Source organism: Macrotis lagotis, chromosome 1, assembly GCF_037893015.1.
Source record: "Macrotis lagotis isolate mMagLag1 chromosome 1, bilby.v1.9.chrom.fasta, whole genome shotgun sequence".
NCBI lineage: Eukaryota > Metazoa > Chordata > Mammalia > Peramelemorphia > Peramelidae > Macrotis > Macrotis lagotis.
Genome location: NC_133658.1, coordinates 195584456 through 195610847, shown reverse-complemented (window position 1 = coordinate 195610847; position 26392 = coordinate 195584456). Strand labels below are relative to the sequence as shown.

At 31.6% G+C, this 26392-nt stretch overlaps 1 protein-coding gene across 1 annotated transcript in view; it reads right to left on the bottom strand.

The window, feature by feature from the left end:
- Positions 1–10282: 10282 nt before the first annotated feature.
- The window catches only part of CSMD1 (CUB and Sushi multiple domains 1), a 2413561-nt gene continuing 2397451 nt past the window's right edge, over positions 10283–26392 (bottom strand). Inside the window, exons 74-77 of the mRNA XM_074209535.1 lie at positions 25947–26059; positions 24866–24953; positions 15651–15783; positions 10283–13806 (exon numbers count right to left, since the gene is read on the bottom strand). Of these exons, the coding sequence (XP_074065636.1) occupies positions 13647–13806; positions 15651–15783; positions 24866–24953; positions 25947–26059 (494 nt within the window). The 3' untranslated portion in view covers positions 10283–13646. The remainder of the gene's footprint in view (positions 13807–15650; positions 15784–24865; positions 24954–25946; positions 26060–26392) is intronic.

Genomic DNA, 26392 nt, shown 5'->3' with positions numbered 1-26392 from the left:
ATATTGACCATATCAATAACAAAATTAACTGAAATCATATGATTAGCTCAACTGATGCTGGGAAAGACTTGGACAAAATCTAGCACCCACTTCTATTAAAAATACTAAAAGGTATAGGAATAAATGGAATTGTCCTTAAATGAAAAGCTAGTATCTATCTAAAATCTTCAGTACATGTTATCTAAGAGGATAAATTAGAAGCAATTTTAATAAAATTAAAAGTGAAATAAGGTTGTCCATTATCATCAGTATTAGTCAAAATTGCAACAAAACCTAACATAGGTATAGAAAGAAAAATTCCATTTAAAGTTCTATAGGCAACATAAAATACTTGGGAATCTTCCTCCAAAGACTAACCCAAAAATATATGAACACAATTACAAAACATTTTCAAACCAATAAAATCAAATCTTAAAAAAACTGAAAAAACATCAATTGCTCATGGGAAGGCCTACCTAATACAATAAAATGATAAAATTACTTAAATTAAATTACTTCTTTGGGGCAATATCAGTCAAATTAGCAAAAGACTATTTTAACAGAGCTAGAAAAAAATAGCTACGAAAGTCATCTGGAACAACAAAAGGTTAAGTATATCAACGGAATTAATGAAAATAAAATATAAAGGAATGTGTATTAACTGCAATAAATAGAACAGCAATAATTAAAGTGACTATTCCTGGCTAAAAAAATAGAAAAGTGAAATAGTGCAATAAATTAGGTACAAAAGAAAGTAGCAAATGACTATAGTAATCTACTGTTCGATAAAGCAAAGAAGACTAGTTACTTGGATAAGAACTCAGTATTTGACAAAAATTTCTGGGAAAACTGGAAAATACTGTGACCAAAATTAGATATAAATTCTCACACCTCATGTCAAAAAAAGCTGAAATAAGAACATAGATATAAGGGGTATATCATAGGTCAATTAGGAGTCTAAGAAATGGTTTATGTGTTGGGTCTATGTAGGACGGAGTTTATGACCAAACAAGAGACAGAGAACATTATTAATTGCAAAATAAATTATTTCAATTTATTAAATTAAAAAAATTTTGCACAAACAAAACTGATGAAGAAAGTTGGGAAACTATTTTCATAGCTAGTGTTTTTGATAAAGGACTTATTTCTAAAACATTTGGAAAATTGGGTCAAATTTATAAAAATGAAAGTCATTCCCTAGTTGATAAATTTTCAAAGGCTATGAAAGGACAGTTTTCAGATGAAGAAATTAAAGATATATGTAATGATATGAAAAAAGTTCCAAATCATTATTGAATAGGGAAATGCAAATTAAAAGAACTCTGAGGTACAACCTCACACCTATCTGATGACATAAAAGGAGAGAAAGTGGAAAAACTGGGATACCAATGAACTATTGGTGGAGCTGTGAACTGATCCAAACCAACTGGGAAAGCTAATTGTAGCTATGCACAAAGGGCAATCAAACTGTACATCTATTTTCATCCAGCAATATCACTAATATGTCCTAAAGAGATCAAATAAAGGGAAAAAGACCCATATTTGCAAAAAATATTCATAGCAGGTCTTTTTGATAGAGCTAAGAATTTGAAATTGAGGGAATATCCATAAATTGGGGAATGGTTGAAGAAATTATAGTATATGAATGTTATGGAATACTATTGTTCTATAAGAATTTATGAATGGAAAAAGCCTGGAAAGACTCAAATGAACAAATGCTGAGTGAAGTGAACAGAACCAGGAGAACAGTGGACACATTAACTTTGTGAGATAAATCAACCAAGAAGGACACTGCTCCTCTAATCAGTTCAGTGCTCAAAGACAATTCAGAGGGACCTGTTGTGGAAAATGACATCCAAATCCAGAAAAAACAAACAGACAAACAAAAAATATGGAATCTAAATGCAAAGCAAAACATACTATATTCACTTTTTAAGATTTCTTTTATGTAATTTTTCTTTCCTCATAGTTTTCCCATTATTTTTAATTTATCTTTAATTTCTAATTTCATTAATACAGCAATATGTTAAACAGAATTTTACATATACATCCTGTATCAGATTACTTGCTGCCTTGGGGAGGGGAACTGGAAGAGAGGGTGGTAGAAAAGTGGAACTCATAAGTTTACAAATGGATGAATACTGAAAACTACCTTTACAGGTAATTATAAAATAAAATAAGAAAGTAGAGAAAAAGAAAACAAATTGCAATGTTTTATCTTTGTCATCCCAGTGTCTAAGACTACTACTCTAGTAGCTTTCAAAAGAAAGGATTATTAAATATAATAATTTAATAGCACAATTGAACATATATTGACTCTCCCTATATGAATGCTCTTTTTACCAAATAGTGTAAAGAGAATAGATGTGGACCCAGGGAAGCAAGAATTAGGTACCAACTCAAAATTAATTATATTGTCTAAATGAGTTCCTTAACATTTCTGAATCCCATTTGCCCTTCAGTAAATTAGGCTAATAATTCTTGTGCCACCTCACAGGACTGGAACAAAAAGCATTCATAAAGAGCTTACTATATACATATACATATCTATATCTATCTATCTATCTATCTATATATCTATATGTATGTATATATATATATATATATATATATATATATATATATATATGTTTAGTGCTGTTCTAAGGGATAAGACTACAAAAAAGGCCAAATATATGATAGTGCTGTTCTAAGGGATAAGACTACAAAAAAGGCCAAAATAATCCTTACCCTCAAGGAGTTCACATTCTAATAATGGAGGAAAAAGTAAACAAGCATGAATAAAATCTATTAAGGATAAAGTAGGTATAGCCTCAGAAGGATCAGAAGGATAGCACATAAGTTAAGGAGTACTTGAAAAGAACTTTAGCTGAGACTTAAAGAAAACCATAGAAGCTAAAAGGAACACATAAGTAGAAAAAAAAGAATTTCAGGCATGGGAGAAAGTCAGTGAACATTTAGTAAAATCTTAGAATACTGAATGAATAAATGGTATTTTGTTTTGGTAAAAAGAATATTGGAGAAGTTAGAGTCTAAGATGGTTTACCATTGACTAGTTCTGGGACTATGATCAGCTAACTTGACTTTTCTATATTTCAGTTTCCACATCATTAATTTGGAGATAACTCTCAAATAGACTTCATAAATGTGGATATTCCATTGGCATTCCAAAGACAAAACAATTCACAATATATTCAATTTTCAACCCATCACTTCACAAAAAAAAAAAAATCTGCACAATATCACAGGGATTTTCCTTTTCCTGTTTTCTATCACCCACAATACCACCTCATAGTTTGGCAATATTTTTTCTTTATAAGATTTTACAAATGAGTCATTATTCTAAATTGACATTGCCCTTGGTGGTCATATTTTTATTTGGCAAGTTAGTCAACTATTTGCTGACTAAATAGATTTGATTACCTTTTGTTCCTTTTGTTATGGCAAGTGATGTTGATTAAATTCTAAAAGAAATGTTTAATTAATTAATAGCAATGTCTTTCATCTTTCTGCATCTCATTTCTTGCTATCAGTATTTTGTTTAAGCAGGTCAGGTTGAAAATATTCTAAATATATAGCATGTCTTTCTAATTTTTATTATGTTATTTAATTTTTTATGAATTATAATCCTTGCTCTAATGTCTAATCTAGGAATTCAGAAAAGCCTGATCAGTAAAGAATTATTCCTTGTTTGATTATATATAATCCCGTTCATTTGTAGTGATTTTATTAATTGCTAATGTATCTAGCACCTTCCATTTTTTTCTTGGAGAAAATATTTATTTATAGATGTGAAGCATCTGTATAATCTCTAATTTATCTCATGCATTATTCTTGATGCTTTTTCCAATATATTATTTCAACATCCTCAATTATTCTCACCTTTGATGTGATTTTATTGAGTATAGCAGCATCTATCAATTTAATGTGAAGAGTCTTGTGAAGTTTTTCATACGATTTCCCTAACTTTATTAGTTATCAGAAATTTGTGCACAACCTGTAATTATATTCATATATATTTTTCAAATATTTACCATGAATCCTGCAATATGAAATGACAAAATCTTCTATGAAATTTTTCTTGACTTTTTTCCAATGATAAAATTTCACCAACTTTTTTGACTTTTTCCCAAGAAAATGTGGGAACCATCATTTCTCTTAGCTTCCAATTTTTTTTCTTTTTTGTCACTTATGTCAAGATATGTCACAAATGACATAATTTGCATATACTTATTCTTTATTCACCCACTGTATCTCCAGTTCTGTCCCTTATCATTCATCACTTGTTTTGTTGCTAAATTATTTCAATTATTTTTAACTCTTCATGACCCTATATTAAGATTTTCTTAGCAAAGATACAAAATGATTTGTCATTACCATCTCTAGTAAGAACTGAGATAAAGAAGTTTAAGTGACTTGCCCAGGGTCCCACGGCTATTAAATATATGAGCCCACATTTCAACAAAGATGAATCTTCTTGCTTTCTAGTTCAGTCCTACATCTTACTGTGCCACCTAGTTGCTCTCATCAGACTTTTTCAAAATCCTAATGAGTTCCCTACCCGTGATGTTCTCTCCTCTCCCATCCATCCACACAGTCTTCATCACAGTGGTGATTCTCCTAAAATCTACCTTACTGCTTCACATAGTTAATAAATATCGATGATTTCCTGTTATCTCTAGGATAAACTCCTCATTCTGACATCTAAAGCTATTTACAATTGAGACTCTTGCCCCCTTTCCCATCTTCTTATGAATTATTTTCTTCTTATGCCAGTTGTACTAACTCATTCTCTATTTGTCAGTCACAACACTGCCAGTTCACATCTCCCAATCATGTGTCCTCATTGTCCTCTATTCCTGAAATCATCTTCTTCTATATTTCTGTTTCTTAAAATCCTGATTTCCTTCAAAATGAAGCTCATTTGTGGAGTGTGGGTAGATTCAGGAATGGTGATTACCTCATGATGGAGAGTGGTTTTGTCCATGGATTCTTCAAAGACAATGACCCTTAGATTCCAGAAAAGAGTTATATCTAGCCAGAACTTCCTGAGGACTCCACAAGAAAAAAAGACTCCTAAGACCTGGAACCGTGAGAGGTCTATGGGCCTGTCTGTTCTCCACATGTGTGCCTAATTATTTATATATTTTAAATGTGAGATTCTATCCTTGAAGGACTGTGTGTGTGTGTGTGTGTGTGTGTGTATGTGTGTGTGTGTGTACATGTCTGCTTGTATTTTCTATCTAGTGTCTGAGTCACATTTCAATAAACCCCTTGTCAAAAGCAAATTGATGTTTATTGGTTAACTAATACCAGAGAGCTAAATGGGATTCAAGATTAATGTTGTTAAGGAAAAAAAAAAACCTTAGAATTTCCCTTAGAATCTTGAAAGGAGAGGCACTCATCTGTCATCTGGATTCTCAAACTATTAATTTTGAGCACAAGTTATAGGAGTGAAGACAAAAATGGGTGTTCTCTTATTTACTTATTATTTTCTCTATTAGAATATAAAGTATTTGGGCACAGTTACTCTTTCCCTTCTGTTTTTTTTCCCTTTCCAGCAAAGCATTTGACATAAAATAGGTAACACACACACACACACACACACACAAACACAAACACATAAATACAAATACTTATTAATGGATTCCTTCAGGAAAGTGACCCTAAAGAATAAATTATCAGTGAGTGTGACAATGGATATATTTTTAAAGTCTGGATCAGTCATATCCTAATTATCAGACAGGGATCATACATTTGGAGAACCAATCATGAATGTTTATAATGTTAACATTTATAAATGATTTCAAAAAAGTGCAATCCTTGAAAGTCCTATTCTTTTTTACTCCATAGTCAAGGTTGAATTATATTGGAGTTGTCCAGAATTTAGGTTTTTTTATATTTTTCTTTGTCTCATGGGTTTCCATGACTAGATGATTCATTATCAAGTAGCCAATTATAGTGGTGATGAGGTTTTCTATTTAGTCTCCACGAGATCCTCACCTGTCTTGAGGTAATGAGGCATCCATGATCTACATTGTTTTTTAAAAATCACTAACAGTAATCTCACACTATGGCTCTGAAGGTCAATTGAGATAATGTATATAAGGTATTTTAGACACCTTAACATGATATATAAATATGAATAATTATACATAATGTGACTTATTCTTTCTACAGTTGTTTCCCTTAAATGCAAAAAAGCTGAGGATACTGTAAATTTGATAGCTATATCAGAGATGAAAGATCTTTACGTGCAGATATAAGAACTTACTTTGATTCTGGTTGTTTTGCTTTGCTTTCCCTTCAGTCTTTGGGTAAAGCTGATAAATTTCGCCAAAGGAATTTTGAATAATATTTATTTTTACTATATTGTATCAAAAGTATATACATTTCTTTAAAATCTGTTCTGCCTTGCTTTCTTCTTGTTTTCCTGATCTTCCTGAGCTTAGTGCCTAATTTTTTAACTCAGATGATATTTTCAAAATTGTTGAGCTCATATTCATTAAAATATGAAGATCTTTGCTAAAATTTGAGCAATATGTAAAACTGTACAATATATATTCTTACATAGTTATTGTCTGCATTTGGGAACAAATGTGTAGTTACAGAGTGAAGATGAGATTGTAATTTGGAGGTATAAAGAAGATAGAAAGGGATTGTATTCTGAAATAATATTCATACAAAAACACAAACTATGAAAAATACCAGTGATTCCTCAATAAATTATTATGAAAAATGTTTAAAAATTATATTGTTATACAACTTCAAGGTTGCTGTTTCAGATTTAATGCTGTTAGCCTCAAAAATACTGAAAATCTAGAGTAAACTATGTTAGTCATTCAGCACTGAAGAATTTCAAAACTTCACTATTTGTCTGGCCAGACACATATGATGCTACTTTTCCAAAGAATTAATTTTGAATAATCTGACATGGAAGGAAGGCATTAAATGCAATTTCTTCATGTATGGTCCTCTGAGTCAAATTTGTAACATTTATGCTTGGAACTCTCAATTGGAGATATCTATAAAATTCCTTTTGTTCTATATAAGTGAGGACAGGCATAAAGTACTTTTGTTGAGGATGTATTGTACTATTATTTGCAAGATATACAGGTGGTAGTTGCAACATCCCCAGTCCCTGTCTTCTGTTGCAATATGTTCAATCAGGCCCCTCAAGGGTCTGGAGTTTTTATAAGAGATTTCATTCTTTAGAGTAGGGGTGTTCAACCTTTTAATTTTTCTATGTCAAATCACTCAATAAAAACTTGTCAAAGATCCACCAAATAAATATTAAATTGTATTTTCAGTCCTTGATAATTTTATCTTGGGCAATGAAGTCCAGAAGAGGTAAAAGGATGAACACCCCTACTGTAGAAGGAAAAAAAATCAGAGGGGAGGAAAAAGAGGTTGGGGAGTGGGAGAGACAGAGACAGAAACACAAAGACACAGACACAGAGACACAAAGACAGACAGAAACAGAGACAGAGAGACAGAGACAGAGACAGAAATGGAGAGAGAGAGAGAAAGAGAGAGAGAGAGAGATCATGGTATGTAAGTAAAATGATTTTATAGACCTCAAGCAGCTAATAATTTCAGTGGCAACCCTATAAAAATATAAAATTTATAATTATTTATTAAATATAATTACATTTTTCTTATGCAGCACATAGAAAGGAGGTAAAGTGGAAAGCAATGTTGGAGAACTTGGATTCAAATTTCAGTTTTATCATTTAATAGATAGAGTTCTAGACCTGGAGGCAGGAAAACTAATCTTCCTGAGTTCAAATCTCAGAAATTTACTAGTAGTGTGATCATGGGCAAATCAATTAACTATGTTTGCCTCAGTTTAATCATCTATAAAATTAGAGAAGGAAATTGACAAATAAAGCCAAAATGGAGCCATGACTGAATTGATCAAAAACATAAAAATAAGAATTTGATTTCCAACCTTATCATTTTTCATATTTAATGTCTCCTAAGTTTTTAATAGTCTCTTAATTTCCAATTCTAACATTTTTTTCAGTCTTCTTTCTTCTTGACCTCTATAGGCTTTCAGTTTGTCCATAAAACTATTCTTGATACTCTTTCCCCTTGAGATTGTTGTTGTCCTATCTTACCACTCTTTTAAAGGTTCATTTGCTGTATCTGCATTCAGATCATGTCCCCCTGACCATGGGTAGGATGTCTTGCTTCTATCCTGGGCTCTTTTCTTTAGTGTTGATACTATTTTACTTGGTGACTTTATGAGCTTCAATGGATTCAAGTATCATTTCTAAATTGATGATTCTCAAATCTACTTATCCAGCCCAGACCTTTTTACTGACCTCTACACTTACATCCACACATGTATGTTGTATATTTTGAAATGAAAATCTCAAACTACATATGTCTAAAACTGAACTCTTTCTTCCCCAAAACTCCCCTATTCCAAGCTTGCCTATCATTGTCTTAGGCAATACTATCTTTTCAGTTCATATCTCCCATTTCCAAAGACTACTCGCTCACATTTCCCATGCATGTGCCCCTTTTTCTCTTCTGACATTGTCACCACCCTAAGTGCAGACCCTTATCATCTCATATTGCAATAGCCTCCCAATTCCAGTTCATTCAGATCCAATCATGTTATCCCCCAATTCAACAATGTTGATGACACCCTATTAATTTCATAATCAAATATAAAACCATCTATTTGGCATTAGACACCCTTCATAACCTGGCCGCTCTCTATGTTTCCCAGCTGCCTATACTTCATCTTCTCCTTATAATGTGCAGTGTGGAAACACTGACTTCTTTCCTATTGTTTACACAAGATATTCATTCAACTTTGGACATTTTTACTGGCTATCCGTATCTGCAATGTTTCCCCTTTTCATCTCTGTCCATTTCCTTCCCTGGATTTAAGCTTCAGACAAAAATCCAATCTTCCAAGGGGTTGTTCCTAACATCCCTAAATTCTAATGATTTTCTTCTATCAATTTTCTTCAATTTATCCTCTATATAGCCTATTTGTACATTGTTTTTCACATGTTGTCTTGGAACCAGGAATTGTTTTTGTCTTTCTTTGTATTTCCACATTTAGTACTGTGCCTGTAATATAATTGTTTAATATATTTGTTGATTTATTTATCTCCAGGTTTGTTTCTTCTTCTGTCTAGGAGAGATTGGATCAGAATAGATGACACATAAGATTATTTCTCAATAAGTGAGCTTATATATGTATATATGCATGTATATGTTACATACACTCAAGGATTACTTCTTCATCCACCTAAGTAACAGGTAATAAATGAGATAAATTATGTATCATTTGGTATCTCTAGTTTGTTAGGGTAGTTTGATACCCATTTTAAAAATGATATGCAAAGTTGGAAGGAACTAAATCTTTAAATTAAGGGAGAGGAAGCAACCATTTTTTTTTTTTTTACTTAGAAATCACAGAGGAACTATTTGTATTATTGACGATTTTTTTTCATTTTGTGATAACTTGACTTTCAGGAAAATTAGTGTAACACTCCATTTAACTTCTAGGCATTGAACTCAATGAGCCACTGAGGACTTGTAAAGTATTCTTTTCCCTCTCACCACAGATAAGAATAGGGAACACCTGGCTCTGAACTTTAAAGGTAATATGAGTTATTATATTTGTAATGATTTGTTAAATATGCTTGTATTTTTTTACATGGGGTAAAACATTTTTCAGCATATTACAAATTCATATATGATTCACAGAATTTTTAACAAAAGCAAAAGAGCCAAACCTAAATCTGGAAGTCTTATTTTTGAGGGAGGCGGGGGAAATCAAGTAGTCATTTTTCAGCAGAGAACCCTTCTTATAATAATAACTGACTTCTTTGTGAGAAAATCCCCAATTACATTAGTAATATACCAAAACTGTTATTATTTTATAAAAATATTAGAACAATATATGGGTTCAATGGCCAATATTTTCATGATACTCATTTGACAAGGACTATTTTCATCCAGATGCTAGTCCTTTGCAATTTGACTTAAAAATCTAATACTCTGTAAAAATTTTCATTCTTTAAGTAATATAGACATTTCAATTAGTCTGTAGACCAAATGAATTTTTTCTTTTTACACAGATAGGCACACACACACACGCGCACACACACAAACTCACTCTTGCTCTTACTCTCTCTTGCTCTTGCTCTCACTCTCTCGCTCTCTATTTCTCTATAGTGTAAGGTAAGAAAATAATTGAAAAATAAATCACCAAAAGATGGAAATCTAAAATTAAATATTTAATTAGAATTTTGATTTTGCTTTCAAGAGAGGTGGCATTGCACAGGCTATATTACACTCTTTTTATATATATGTTTTTTAAATTTTATTATTTTTTGCCAAAAAGATATTGTTCATTTTAACAGGCCACTTGAATATTAATACATGTGTAATAGGTTTGGAACTGAAAATCAGCTAGAGATGGTACATTTTACATTATTGGGAAATTACATTTTTATTGTAAAAACATTTATTTTTTTAACAATTTACCTACATTAATCAAAAAATTACAGCATATTTAATAATTTTACAAATTCTTCATAAAAAATATATCTCTGTACAAAAAGTTCTTTTGCACCTACTTCATGTCAGCAGCATGTAGTGAAATGACAAGATGGATTACTGGGAATGAAGATGGGGTTGACTTGATCGTAATGCCAGCGTTCTTTTTTCCCCTTTATAATAGCTTTGTGTTGTTGTCTGTTTACAAAATATTTTACAGAAGGAAAAAAAAATTATTGCAGCTAGCCTGGAGAAAGGCAAGATGTGTGGAACAAGCAGCAGATTTAAACAGCTTTGAAGCACATAACCTGTTTTTAGCATGTTGTTTCCCCCCACCCTCCCCCCAATGGAGTCTGGTCAACTTTAGGGAAGTCTTCTTTAGATACCTCAGCAAGCACATTTCCTGACTTTTGGATCAGCATCCCTCAATGATCTCTCAGGAGACTGGAAAAGAATGGAACAAATAGCCTACAGAAAAATTGCAGGCAACATTCTCAAAAGAGAATTAGAAAATAAAAAAAAATCTTAAAAATGCTTAGAATTTATAACTAAGGGGAAATCTCAGTTGTACACACACACATACATACATACACAACATTCACTCATACACATTCACACATTCTGTCATCTGATACAAAATTCCTTTTATCTATCCCCTGCCATCTTGGGGTTCCTTTATGCTATTGATATGTGTGGGAGCAGAAAACATCCATTCAGCTTCTGAAGCCAGCATTTTGCACCTGCTTTGAATGATTCAAGCTTAGATATATACTTTATATATATATATATATATATATATATATATATATATATATATATGTGTGTGTGTGTGTGTGTGTGTGTGTGTGTGTGTGTGTGTGTGTGTGTGTATGTATGCATTTTGTGTGTGTGCGTGTATGTGGTAACTCTATTCTCCCTTGTACAGAAGATCCACAACCTATCCAAGGGTTTTGATGATGATATTCTATAGGTCAGGCACTCAATACTACATCCTACTGGTGTTGTCCATTCTTTTGAGAGATACTGAGAGATGATACAAAGTCCAGAAGTCCTATCAAGTCAAACATTTGTTCATAGAATACACTGTATTCATAACAGTTTTCATCAGCAAAACTGAATCGCAAAACAAAACTGAAAAAGATCCTTGGTCTCCTTAAAAATATATGCCCTTTCAATAAAGAGCAAGCACTTGGATGTCATATGACTGAACACATGGGACCAAAAGTATAGAAGCAAAATGCCTATATTTTTTAAAATCTTGATACTTTTTTAAACCTTGTTTTTATATCATGAAGCTACGATTTTAATGGACTAATACTTTAAAAAAATCTTAGAATAGATAGCTGGATATTAGTCTAGTACTGTGCAATGTATAAAGGATATATTTAAGAAATTTTTGTTGAACTGAATTGAATATAAACCCCTTGTGAAATAGAAGACTATTTAGAAATAATATTTCCCATTTCCCATACTTCCAATTAGGAAGTCAAGTCATGGATTTTTCAGTGTGTAAAATTTAAATATTAAGAACTTAATAACACAAAATTTAAAAGTTTATAATCATTTTATCAAAATATAGAACTCAATGCTAATGAACAGTCATTTTGAACTTCAGACACATACACACATCCAATTTTTCCCCTGTCTTTCTGTTGTGGTTTTGTCCCCTTTGAATTTCACAAAAGTATTATTTATCCTTTAATTCATAATAGCTTTCTGTGATTTTAAAATATTATAGTTTCTTTTCAACTAGGGGATTATAAAGCATGAAATAATATGATTAATAAAGAAAAATTGTGTGAACCAAGGTCAGTGGTGTTGCTTTTTTTTCCTTCAAAAAAACTGAATAGTATTTTGATACTGACAATTCCCACTGAGTTCTGTGTGCTAGGGGACTATGTTGTCTTTCATGCAATATCAAAAAATGATGCCCCGTCAAAAGGAAGAATGGCCGTAATGTAAAAGGGAAGACTGTATTGTGAGCTAAAACTCACAGGCTTTGTGAGCTATCTAAAATAAATTACTATTCACATTTTTACACGGCAAGCAGCAATTGCTGCTAACCCCCCTGCTGTTAAATAGGATGATACTGACAATAAGTGACTGACAATGTTACAATCAGAAGAAGGGAAAAAAATACTGGAAGTGAAGGTGGACTTGTTTTTTCTACCCTTCTTGATATGCCCAATGATTTCATCTATATAAATGGAGCAAAAAGTAAAATTGAAGAAAATTAAACCCAAAAATCTATTCGGTATCACAATTCTTTTCAAACCTGTGCCAAATCTGGGGAATATTTTCTAACAGGTCAACAAAAAACTGACCATGGAATGCTGAGCTTGACAATGTGATATAATGCTTATATACAATGGACAGTGTGTAGAAACCCTGTATACATAGTTTGTATCAGAATTTTAGTCATTCAGAACACACTAGTGCAAAAAATTGTGCATCAAAAATTCTGCAATACAACAGTTGACTGGGAAATTTGCAGACTGCCCTATGTATGAACATTGGAGACATACTATGAATTTGTCCAACTGTAAGAGCGCCTCAGTGATGTCACCAAAAAGCATTTGTAGGTGTGTGCATCTACTAGAAAGTTTTCTTCTCTTTCAGGAAAGCTTTTTTTTTTCCTTCAGAACATTTCTGTTCATGGGGATTAAAACAAAACAAAACAAAAGCAAAAACATACTATGGTGCTCTTATTTTTTTTTTCTGTTTTTGTTTTTTTTGTTTGTTTGTTTGTTTGTTTTTACGGCACTCAAAGAATATATCCAAGTGCCCAAAAGATTGCATTGAAAGGCATCCCAGTCACATACGAATATGAAAGTCTGAGGCATTAAGTATGACAAATTGGCATGACTTGGCAGTCTTCCTTAAGTGCCTTGATTTCAAGCAGATGCAGCCAAGCACTTTTAATCCACTTTCAAGAATGAAGATGGTGTCTTGATTTGATCCCCAGAAGACTCTGACCCATTTTACTAGGAATTTCAGCTGCATGTATATGCAAGGAGAAGATGTTCAAGATTACCGCAGCAAAGCCAAGAGTAGAAGGGAGAGTGGTATATGGCACCAAAGGAATTACTGCTTGTCCATCAGAGGTATGGCTATGAATCAGTCATTGGGGGCACTGAAGGCTATACCACTGTACAAACTGTGTTCAGAGTTGTGTCAAACCTCACAGCTTTTGCTTCTGTGGGTTTTAAGTTTGTATCATACATAGGATTTTCAAATGAAGCTTGTCCATTACTGTTTTCATGTCCAGCATAGCCGTTATACTGTACTTTTGGTCTTGTTCTGAAAAGAAAGAGGAAACAGAAGAGGAATTAGTAGTTAAAAATTTAAGCCTTAATTTAAAAAAATTATCAATCATAATAATGCTATATGTTAGGATAAGCAGTTCAAAAAAGGTCTCTTAGTAGAGAAAGAACAACATACCTGAGATTAGTAACCATGGGAGTATTAAAGAATAAAGGAACCATAAGCTTAGATTTAGAAATAATCTTGCAGAACATCTAATACAATGATTCTCAAACTTTTTTGTTTCAGGTTCCCCTTATATGCTTAAAAATCATTGAGGACCCCAAATGAGCTTTTATATGTAGATACTTATATATTTTTTTGCAAGGCAATGGGGTTAGGTAGCTTGCCCAAGGTCACACAGCTAGGTAATAATTAAATGTCTGAGGCTGAATTTGAACCCAGGTACTCCTGACTCCAGGGCCAGTGCTCTATCCACTGTGCCACCTAGCCAACCCCCAATACTTATATTTTTATTCAAGTATCAAAATTTACTGTATTTGAAACTAAAGCTAGTTTAGAGGTTTTTCTTAAGTTATTTATTTTTCTTTCATTTAATTAGTTATCTATTTAACCTCAAACTTTATTCTTTCTTTTTCTTCCTTTTAGTTATGTGATTACTTACGAATCTTCCTTCTTCTCTCTAACTTCTTTTGTTTAATAGTTTTCTTTTCACTATACGTATCTTAATGTTTTTCTTTGTTTTGTTTTCCTTCACTAATTCTGTTCCTTCTCAGGTCATTCTGAGATTTTATTACTAGTTTCAAGCACTGCATCTTTATTTATTCTTTTTTTAAAAACTGTTTTTGTGGGGTGGCTAGGTGCCGCAATGGATAGAGCACTAGCCCTGGAGTCAATAGTACCTGAGTTCAAATCCAGACTCAGACACTTCATAATTACCTAGCTGTGTGGCCTTGGGCAAGCCACTTAACCCCATTGCCTTGAAAAAGCCTAAAAAAAACTCAGCTCAAAAACTGTTTTTGTGTTCATCATAGATTTAATATTTCTGAAGCAATGGGTTGAATTTCCATCTTAAACTAATGTTGTTCCTGACTTGAGAGACAGTTTTAATAGACCAGTCTCCCATTCCTCAGTTAGAAATATCAATTAATGAGGATAAAAGAAGGGAATCATAAAAATCAAAGGTCTAGAGTTATTTTTATTGTAAAAAAAGTGTTGAATGTTCAACTCAAATTATTCAATATTTAGCTTCATTTTCTTCCCTGACTTCTAACAGTAGAAAAGCAAAACTCAGAATGTAATGAAGAAAAAGAAATTATTTCTTCTGAATATTTTAAATTATCTGGTAAAATGAAACTCTATTATTGAGATTTTCACATTACATCAGGTATTCTTAAGCTAAATTCATTAACTTGGGTTAATTTTTTTTATTTTAAAAAGTTTATATTTTTATTTCAATATAATTGGTTTCCTTTATATTTTATGTATTTTATTCTGATAAGTGGTTCATAGACTTCACCCAACTGCCAAGGGAATCCATCACACACACACACACACACACACACACACACACACACACACACACACACAGAGTATTCTAACCCCCCCCCAAAAAAAACAGCTCATAGAGAGTTATCTGAGGGACTGAAAAGTGACTTTCCTAGTTTCCCCAAGTCAACATTTTTTAGAGGAAACCTATGAAGTCAGGTCTTCCTGATTTTGAGACCTCTCCTCAATTGTAGTGTCAGATTATCACATCTAACTAGTATCTACTATATATTAATGAAATAATTCATATTAAAATTATATACTGTACAATAATTTTTAGAAAGCAGACAATTACATCCACAAAGATTTGATCATAATGTATTATACAATACCTGTGTTTGTAGAGGTAAAAGGCAAAACCTGATAAAATGAGCGCAAAAAATGGAACTAGAATGGCAGCTGCAACAGAACTACTATTTGTGCCATAATAATGATTTGAAGAATCTGTATCTATACTTAAAGGACCTGAAAAACAAAGAGAAAAAAGTATTTAATACGTAATTATGAAAAAAATCAGCTGAGAAATTAAAATTTAATTATAATCAACTCCTCTTATGACCTTTTAAAAATACTTTCTAATCTAGCCTCAATTTATTATCCCATATTCCCTATAATTTACTTGCTCTCAACTATCTGAGAACCACATGAGCTGATATTTTTTTTCTGTTATTTAAAATGACATTACATCTCTAGTTTCTATGCTTTTGAACTGGACACCCCCCATGTTTGGAGTGCATTTCCATCTCATTTTGGTCATATCCTCCATCTCTTTCTTTATGATTTAGTTGAAGCACAACTTTCTATATAAAACATCTTTCCTACCCCAAACTTCTAAGTGTCCTTCCTAAACAAGTCTGCATATCATTACATTGAGTTTTACTTGTATTCTATTTATTCTGATTTACTAGTATTTATATTTGTTGTCTATTCTGTTGAAACATAAATTCCTTGAGAATAAAGATTTGTGATTCATTATGTTTGAATCCCTATTGTCTAAATTAGAATATGGTAGGCTCCCAATAAATATCGACTAATTGATCAACATATTTAAGAGTATTTAGAACTAAAAGAGATATTAAAGATCATGCAATAAAAGTCCTAAATCTCATAGATGAGGACAACTAAATGACTTGATTCTGCAAAAATTTGGTAAGAAAACTGAGGTTCAAACCCAGATCTCTTTAATAGACTGAATTCTCTTTTCTGACTGACTTGATGATAAATTACTAAAATAAATAATAAAGATCATTGGATATGAGGTTCAATATATTAATATTACCAAAACAGGAAGATATCAAGGAGTGTAAAAAGTTTTCTTTAAGTTTCTGTCTAGTTTCTAATAATATGAAATAACTTTAGATCATACCAAAGGAAACTGTTTAATTGTTTAATATAAATTAAGTGGATTTCTTCTGTGAAATTATTAAAATCAAACTAGAAACCAGCCTCATTTGGAATCGTTCAAGTCATCTGGTAGGAGGCTGCTCCATGTGAAATCAAATTTTAACTTGGCAGAAAACAAAAATATAGTAAAGAATCATAATTTAACTGATGCAACTAAAGTGAAAAAAGGTGGTAAAATTAGATCACAGAGTCAATTAAAATAAAAGCAGAACATAGTTGAAATTTAGTGTTTTGGAAATGAGGATTTATTATTTGTGTTATCTCTTAAAAAACATCTACTTCCAGTTATTTATAAATAATAGAGAGGCAAGGAAGTGTAGTGGGAAAAAGTACTAAACCAAAAGTCTGAAGACCTTAGTTTAGGGTCCAGTCTTTGATAATTACTGGTGTTTTAAATGCTGTGTAATCTGAGATAGGATTCTGTTTCATTTCAGGTCCCTTTATGGGCCTTGAGATCTTTTGTTATCACTATACCTGTAACCATAAGAGATAAATAATTTAATCTTTAAAGGCTCACTTTAGTCATCTTTAAAATATAAAAAGAAAAATAGGGATTTTCTGCACTCTTTATAATTAAGTTTTAAAAAAATTAAACATTCCCAAAACTCACTAAAATAAAGTTTAAAAATCTATTCAATGAACATGTTTAGGTATCTACCATATCTACTTTCACTTCTTGATTTTCTTTTAAAAAAATCATCATGCTAGCATTATAATTACTTAACAAATCATTATAATATTGAAGGAAACTTGGTAATCAGTGCTGTAGAAAATTCAAGGCAGCATTTTAATAAAGCATTGGGAATTATTTTATTTTCTTAGTAGTTCTTAAATTCCTCTTTTGTGTTGAACAAACTCATATGAGGTTATATTTAGATACTGGCAGCATATATGAAAATTATATATATAATAGACAATAACATAAGGATTATCAGTATATTTGTTCTATATAAGTATGCATTTTTTATAATCAATAATACATATATACATATATATGCATACATCTGTAGTTTAGTCATATCCTCTTGATTAAAATTGACCATTTAAATATATATATGTAAATATATATATATATATATATAAATAAGGTAAAATATCTAATATTAGGGACAAGTTAATTTCACCTTAAAATATGTTTTTAAATCATGTGGCTATGGGCAAACTTTTACATTAATATTTATTGTCCATACATTCAATATGCATTCATTCATTATCCATTCAACAGTCATTTCTTATGTCCATTTTATGGATAGTAATTTTCTTGGTTCTGAGGCAAACATGGCAATAATTAAAGTACAGTTTTTGCCCTCTTGGAACTTGGAAGCTATAAGATGAGAAATATAAAACACTCACAAGTATGCAAGACTTTGAAATTTTTTTAGAACCATGATCTCATCTCAATGGGAACTCCCCCAAAGAGAAAAACACCTAAGACCCACTTTTCTACAGATACTCACACCATTTGTGCATAGAGTGATCATATATTGACACAGGTGGGTAGCACACAAGCATAGAGATAAGGTTGACAGGTTCAATTCCACAAGTCCCTGTCTTCTTGCACATGACCTCAGAAGTTAATCCTCTTGAATGTGGAAAATTTTAGCCAACATTTAAAAGGTTTGTCATGAAATCATCGAGTTCAGTAGTCCATGTTATTTAATTATAGAGATTTCAGAAAGGCTCTTGATATATACATATATATATATATATATATATATATATGTAGACTTTGAATAAGAGAACTATATTGGAAAAGTTGGACTTTTTCTAAGTTCAAAGTATTCTTGATTATAAAAACCATTTGTATGTGTGAAGTATGTACATATATATTTGTGTATGTATGTGATATATCTTATACAATATAGATTAATCATTTATGGGTAGCAGAGGAAAATAAAAGCAATTTGATTTTTCTATAACATTATAATACCTTGAATATATTTACCTGAATAATCACAAGAATCCTACTCACATTCCTATAGTGTTATGGTAATGAGGTGGATAAAGGTAGTGAGATAGATAAATTATGTGGAAATATTGGCTTAATTAGATAACTTCACATACTTTGGAAACAGCTTGGAAGAGCAAGAGTAAAGATTAGTCTTAGGGGAGGGAAAGCTGGTTTGCGTCTGTCAATTGACAACTTCCAGTACTAAAATGAATCCCATAGTTTCTTTAAAGGGAGGGGAAGAATTTCACATGTCCAAAGAATGTAACTTTTCATGCATAGAACATATGAAACCAGAAAGATCAATCTGTGTGATTCTTGACCATACCTTCTCTTATAAATTTCTCAAATATCTTCTAATACTGTGTGGAAGGAAGGATGGGATTTCCTCTAGGTTTTTGTTTTTAAACATTCTGTTGATGTCAGTAAAACATTTAGGCTATTATTGTTGCCATATGGTCTGATCATATGATCTTCCAATAATGTACTTTTGATGATTCCTTTTGCCTCAGTTTTGTTTAAGTCATTATTGGTATTATGCTACAGTTAACTAATTCCCATCATGCATCAGTCTCTCATTTTTAGGTCACCAATAATAGTATTTCTTTGAAGGCTAAAGCCAGCATCCAACATAATGGTTAAACATTAATTGAAATGTTTGTTGTTGGAAATATTTTTCCATAATTCATATCCTGTTGACATAATTGAAAGACTATTGGAATTTAAAAGATATGTATTTCGAAGAAGGAATTGATTGGTATTATTCAAAGTGATGCATGATTTCTTCAAAAGAGGACAGCCTTTTTTTCTTTCCTAGTCAATCCCTGTTAGAACTGAATTGTACATATTAGAGACTAATTTAGTGGCTATCTTCCAACATTAAGGCATAATCTAGGCCATAATTTACTTAGTTATTCCTATATGTCTTGTTGGGTTTACTTCTTGTTGAAAAATCATTTATCAATTCCAAGGGCTCAGGCATGGAAACAAGGAATTATTATCAATAGAAATAGGATTAAGGAAGGTTTAGGTGGGAAAAGATCAAGAGTTGAACTTTGAATCTGTTGATGTGTCATATGGTTGGAGAATATATGTATCCAACAGGTAGTTGGTAATATTAGAATTAGAAAGTTCAAAAAAGATTAGGTATATATGGATTTAGAAATCTACATAGAGGTGATAATAACACATCTGGGAATGAATGATATAATCAAGGGAGAGCAAATATAAAGAGAAGAAAATAATTTCAGAGAATATACAAATAGAGGAGGAAAGAAAAATTATGAAGTTATCAAGTAGTTTGGCAGGTCAAAGAGAAAGAAAGAGTGAGAAACGTCACAGAAGCCAGAGGAGGGGGAAAAAAATTTCAGCAGTAAGTCTGATGTAAAAGTCAAATGGTTCTTAGAAAGAAGCTGCAAAACAGATGATAATACATCTCCTTCGATACAAGTATAAGGATAAAACTATGTTTCGCAGGTATTAAATTACTTCAGTGCCAAGGAATTTGGTGGCCTTGAAGGAAGAGAAGCATATCTATAAACATCCTTGGTGAGCTTGGAAATGGATTGGCTGGCCCTCTCTCCTTACATTACAATAATTTAGGTGGAAAAAGGTGAATGCCTTTTAAAACATGGTGATAGAATTGGCAGTGGGAAAATGAAATAATTTAAAAGATTCTGCAGAAAAAGAATTGATAGCATTTAAGTTGACATGAAGGATGACAGAAAAGAATCAAAGATCATAGAGCTTAAAACTGGAAGTGTGAAGAGCTATTTGTATAGTCCAAATTTCACCTGCATAAGAATTCCTTCTAAACTTACTCAAATACTTAGCAAAAGGGAATCTGTCACTTACTGAGAAAGATAATTTAACCCACAGCTAACCTAAATTTCCTTATCAGATTACATTGTGTTCTCATTCTACATCTCCCTCACAGTCCCAAACAATTTTCTTTGTCCTCTTCATGACTCCTATTCCTTTGAGCTCTAAGTTCTTTGCCAGGTCATCAGCCCTTTCCTTTCTCCATCTTGATCCTATGGTGAATTAGTTACATGCTTCACTATCTTTTTGAGTCTCTTCTCCTCTTATACTATGGATGACCATGTCATGCCACATTTCAGCCTTGGATTACTCTCAGTATCCACTGTCTTGGCCTCTACTCACATGCTATTGAGGAAAGCTGGAGAAAATCATGAAACCATGTTGATGGGGTTGACTGCAAATTTATATTTTATAATCTCCAACTGAATCCTAATCATGGCAAGGCAATCTTTTTACATGCCATACCCCCAAATTAATTTACTATTCCACTCAAACCATTTTATCACTTCTCAAAACTCCAAAGCTTCCATTCCTCTTTACCTTTTATTTGAATGAAAGTAATTGAGACCATTCACTGGGAATTCCCTCTTCTTCATTTGCTTCCCCTTTTTCACATTAAGAGATTCTCTTGCTCCTTGACAAGGCACAAGTGGTCTTTTACTATTTGGTCTTCTCCAAAAGATTGCCCCCTCTATCATCCATATTCTTTTATTTTTCTTCATTCTTTTCCTGGCTTCCTCATTGACTACAAATTTTTATGTCTTCTCCATCCTCCAAAAACTCTCACTTGATTCATCTGTCCATTTCTATTAGCCATCCCTATCCAGTTCCATATCTCACCCCTATTTTTTAATTGCTAAAGTCTTTGATAAGATCATCTACAAATTCATGCCTGCACTTCCTTTCTTCTCATTTTCTTCTTAAATGTCTTTACAACTGGCTTCTGATTTCATCATTTAAATGAAATTTAGCCTCTTCAAAGTAAGCAGTGACTTCTGAATTGACAAATCTAATGACCATTTCTCCATTCTTATCTTTCTTGACTTTGAAGCAGGCTCTAACAATGTTAAATCATTATCATCTCCTTAGTCCTTTGATCTCTTCAATCTCTCTGAATTCTCCTCCTTTCTGACTTCTACTCCTCAGTCTTCGTTGCTGAATTTTTATGCAGGTGACAATGTGGCTAATCTGGAGTTTCACCAGGGTTCTGTCCTAAGGAAATTACTATAATATATAAAAGTAATAATTCAGTTTAATTGAAAACTGGCCTTCGCTATAGTATTTGTTAATAACAAAAATAACTGATCAAAAAAGGATCTCAGGCAATTCCAAAGGTTCCACGGTGAAAAATCCTATCCATATTCAAAGAGACAACTGATAAACTCTGAATTTAAGTATAATATAGTATATTTTCTTATTTTTCATTTTATTTTTATTTTTTATTTGCCACAGGACTAATATGGAATTATATTTCACATAAGTTTATATAATAATGTAGAGGAATTTATATAATTTATATATAATTATATAAATTTATATAATAATGAGAGAGGAAGAGGAGGAAGGAGGTATGCAAATTCTTTTAAATGATTTTTAAAATGCTTACATGTAATTGTAAAATATTTAATGAAATAATTAAATATGTATTTAGATTTTTAGAAATAATTTTTACAATGGGTTATATTTTTAAGATGAATTCATAGACTAAATTGTAAAGGAATTGAGGGGACACAATTCCCAATGTGTCTGATAACTATAAAATGACTACAAGTAATCTTGTCTAATTTTGAAGTGTTCAGGCAGTATCGAGTTTTATTATAATTAATTAAAGCAATGGAAATATAAGGAGAACAATGAAATGCATTCTGCCTTCAAGAAGCATTAATTCCACCAAGAATATAATTTATAAAGAAAGCACTTGATAAATCTTGAAATATCTAAATATCAGTTATTTTGTTAGGAATAATAAAATAAGACTTTCAAATGAGATAATACACATAAATATTTTGCAAATCACAATGAATATGAAATATGAATATTATTATGAATCTAATCAGTAAGTGATATCCTTTGCAGAAACACTAGAGCTTGAGGATCCCATGATCCATTGCCAATTTCAACCACAACTTTGATCATTTATTTTTATACCCACCTTCATGTCTAGAAAATATTTGGCATTCATAAACGTTGGTATGTTGAAGTAACTTCAAATTAAAATTTCCCTTAGTGAAATAAATGAGCATTTTAAGAACTTAGCATGACTTGGCAGTTGTGACAAACTCAAACAGAAACATATCTCTATAGGCTGCATATTGACTTAGAAATCTTCAAATTAACCTTATCTTTGTTTCATTTTTATTTATCTTGATAAACATTTTCTAATTACATTTCAATCTCATTCCCCCACTTTTGAATTATGTGAGCTGCAATTAAATGTGTATTTTTTAGAAATAATCTTTACAATGGGTTACATTATTAAGATGAATTTATAGACTAAATTGTAAAGACTTTGATCCTTCTGTTAGCACATAGCCAGCACTTAAATTTTTTATCAGATGAATGAATTTGTGAATACATGAATACATTTACTTATATGGAAATGACAATAACACTGTCAATAAATTTTTAGAAAATTTTTAGCATTTGTAGAAAAAAATTGTTTTAAAAATGGATCACAAAGAATTATTTTTACTTAAATATTACATTATATACTTTATCTTTCATCATTTTACTAGTCTCTACACAGAATTGTTTCATCTAATTATCATTCCATCTTTCTTTCTCTTCACTGCCATGATTCTTCAAAGTCTTTTCTATGTCTTTAACTTTACCAGGGATTCTTATTAATCCCTTGCAAACTGGTTTCTTTAGCTAAACCTCTATTAAAGGGCACCAATTACTTCCCCCAATCATAAAAGGTCTTTTAAAGTCTCCATCCTTCCCTACCTATATACCATTTGTGACATTGTTTATTGAATTTTTCTTCTAAATATCTTGGTTTTAAAGGTTATGATACCAGTTATTTGACCTTTCTTAGTATTTTTTTTTGGTCTTTATTGGTACTTCATCTACTTCTAGACTCATTCAGGTAGAGTCTATCCTAGATCATTTACTTCTTCCTTCTTTTATTTTATCTCTAGTCTCTCTCCTGAAATCCCATTCAGCTTATGGCTTTAATCACTATTGCTCTGCAAATGATTCATAAATCTCTATGTCTAACCTTGGCTTCCATTTATAATATAAGGAGTACTTCTCCAATTCCTTAAAGAATATCTCCATCTTGAAGGTCTGCCAACATCTCAAAAGTCTTATCTTTCATGTTCATTCTTCACCCTTCATTGTTTCTCTTATGATATTGTACACTTATATTTCACATTTTATTATATTTGACTCCTTCCCTCTCCTCTTATAACTAATTAATTACCAGGTATTATAGATTCTATTTATAGGACATTTTTCACTCCTGTTCCCTGTTCCCTTTTCTCTTCCCATTGCAAATATTCTTGGTCCTCATTATTACTTTTTAAAATCTATTTCAGTAGCTTCCCATTAACTCATCTAAGTTTTAGTCTTTTTTGCTTCCTCAACTAACCATCTGATCATGTTGATATATTATAAACAAAACAAAACAAATAATCCTCCCCACAACTATTCAGTGTCTTTATATTCCTCATTGATTACAATTTTGTCTAACAATCCAGGCTTTCTATAATCCATTGTAAAAAATCCTTCCAGACATTTCATTCTAAGCTATTCGGTTAAAGCTATAACAAATTTTATCTCCTTTGCAATACTTCTGCCTCTTTAACTATACCCACATTGCTCCCTCCATCAGGAATATATCCCCTGCCACAATTTTCCTTTTAAAGTCTGATACAACCTTTTAAAGTCTATCTCCATGTCAACTCTTCCACAATGATTTTTCAGTTTTTTTGTTTGTTTGTTTCCAGTGGGCTTTGGATTTAGTCTTCACTGTTTTGCACCACTGTGTGTGTGTGTGTGTGTGTGTGTATTAAGCTACTGAGATTATTTATTATCTCACAACCATATTGCAAGATCCATGAAGGCAGGCATTTTTTCCATATGTAAATCTTGTATTTTCCCCAGCATTGAGCATGACTCAGCATGTAGTGTTTGACAAATGTTCAATTATTGAATAATTAGTTTTTTAAAGGCAGATGGTGATAGTCTTGAATTAATTTGCACAGTGTGATATGTGTTTTTGAAACTAACAAGGACTATATGTCTTTATTGAATCTATGTCTTAATTTAATCAAGACATACATTCTTCATTTGGGCATATTATAGATGTATCATAGAGCTAAAGAGCCAAAAAATTACTTCATACAATTAGTTTTAGAAGCAAAATCTTACCTTGTCTTTCTAGCTTGAATTTTCCAAAGTCTTTCCCATGTATATCACCTTGAAAGGTAAATCCTCCTCTTTCAAGTCCTGATGATACCTAACATATATGAAGAAATGTGAAAAAATGAACAATGGCAAACATTGGTTTTCAGGAAGCATAATCACTCTTCCCAGTTTTCAGATTTTTGAGGCATTTCTACTGCCTTACCACTATTTTTAGCATTTATATGCATAAACAAATAATAACTAATACAAAGATGATTCTAAACAAATTATTATAAATAAGATATAAAATTTATTTTTATTTGCATATAGATTTTTAAATTTAAATCACAAAGCTATAAATATATTACAATTCACCCTTGGTTTTCATAGTAGAAGGCATAAATAAGAAACATTAATGAACCACACACATAAAGCATGTAGAGTTTATTAGGGAATCAATTTATTACCAAAGGTAGCATGAAATAAACATAATAATCACGGCATCATGGCAGTTGCATCTATATCCTGACTTCTTGAGCTGGTCTGACCCTCAGCTCATTTTCAGAAAATACATTAGTATATCCTAAATTTGTTTCTTTCTCAGGAGTTGTAGGAATCTCAGGTGCAGATCATGCAGCCTGGAGGAAAACTTCGAGCAAATTCTAGCATGGATTAGTGTAAAGTCATATTATATCCTCTGCAAAGCTCATCTTTGATGCCAAGAACTTCAGTGTCATTCGGCAAACAGATAGTTTGTCATAATCAGAGGTAAACATAGTTCTAATTAATGTAGATTTCGACTATTTATAATACCTGATTGCTATTTCTTTATTTCATGAATTTTATTGATATATTTTTATAGAATTTGTAGATTTTTCCTTGCATTCTGCTCCTTTCTTTCTTATGACAAACATTTTTAAAGAAAAAGAGAAATGAAAGAAAAAATAGCAAAAGTGAACAATATTATAAAACTTGTCATCATATATAATGTTCCATACTCCTGTTATTTCAATCCTACTTTGAAAGTAAAAAGCCTGGCTTTGACCAAGAAATTATCTACTTAGAGAAGAATATGTTTTATAAAAATCTTATACAGAATACTTACATAACCATCTAGTCCCCAGTTGTCATTTTCAAACTTGCTTACAAAAATTTCCACTGGTTCTTTAATCTGAAAAACTTTCAGAAGTAAATGAGCTTCCTCCTTCTTATAAACACCTACAAATGATTAAAGAGAATAGCTAAGAATAGCTTTCCCAAAAAATATTTGGGTAACTGTTCTCCCCTTGGAGAGAATTTTGAGGGGCTAATTTTAATTTTAGACAAGCTTTCAAATATTCAAAATTGAATATTTATTGTTCTTATCATGGGAAAACTGGAAAGATATCAATTTTTCTTTAGTGACTTCATTGAATCTTAGAAGTTTCTTAGAAACTGCCATTTTCCAGGTAAATACTAAGACTCTCTGTGGAGGTAGTGAATGGAGGAGTTACAACTGTGGAGATTAATGTTTCAGAATAACAAAGGGAGTATTTTTATTTTAATTTAAAA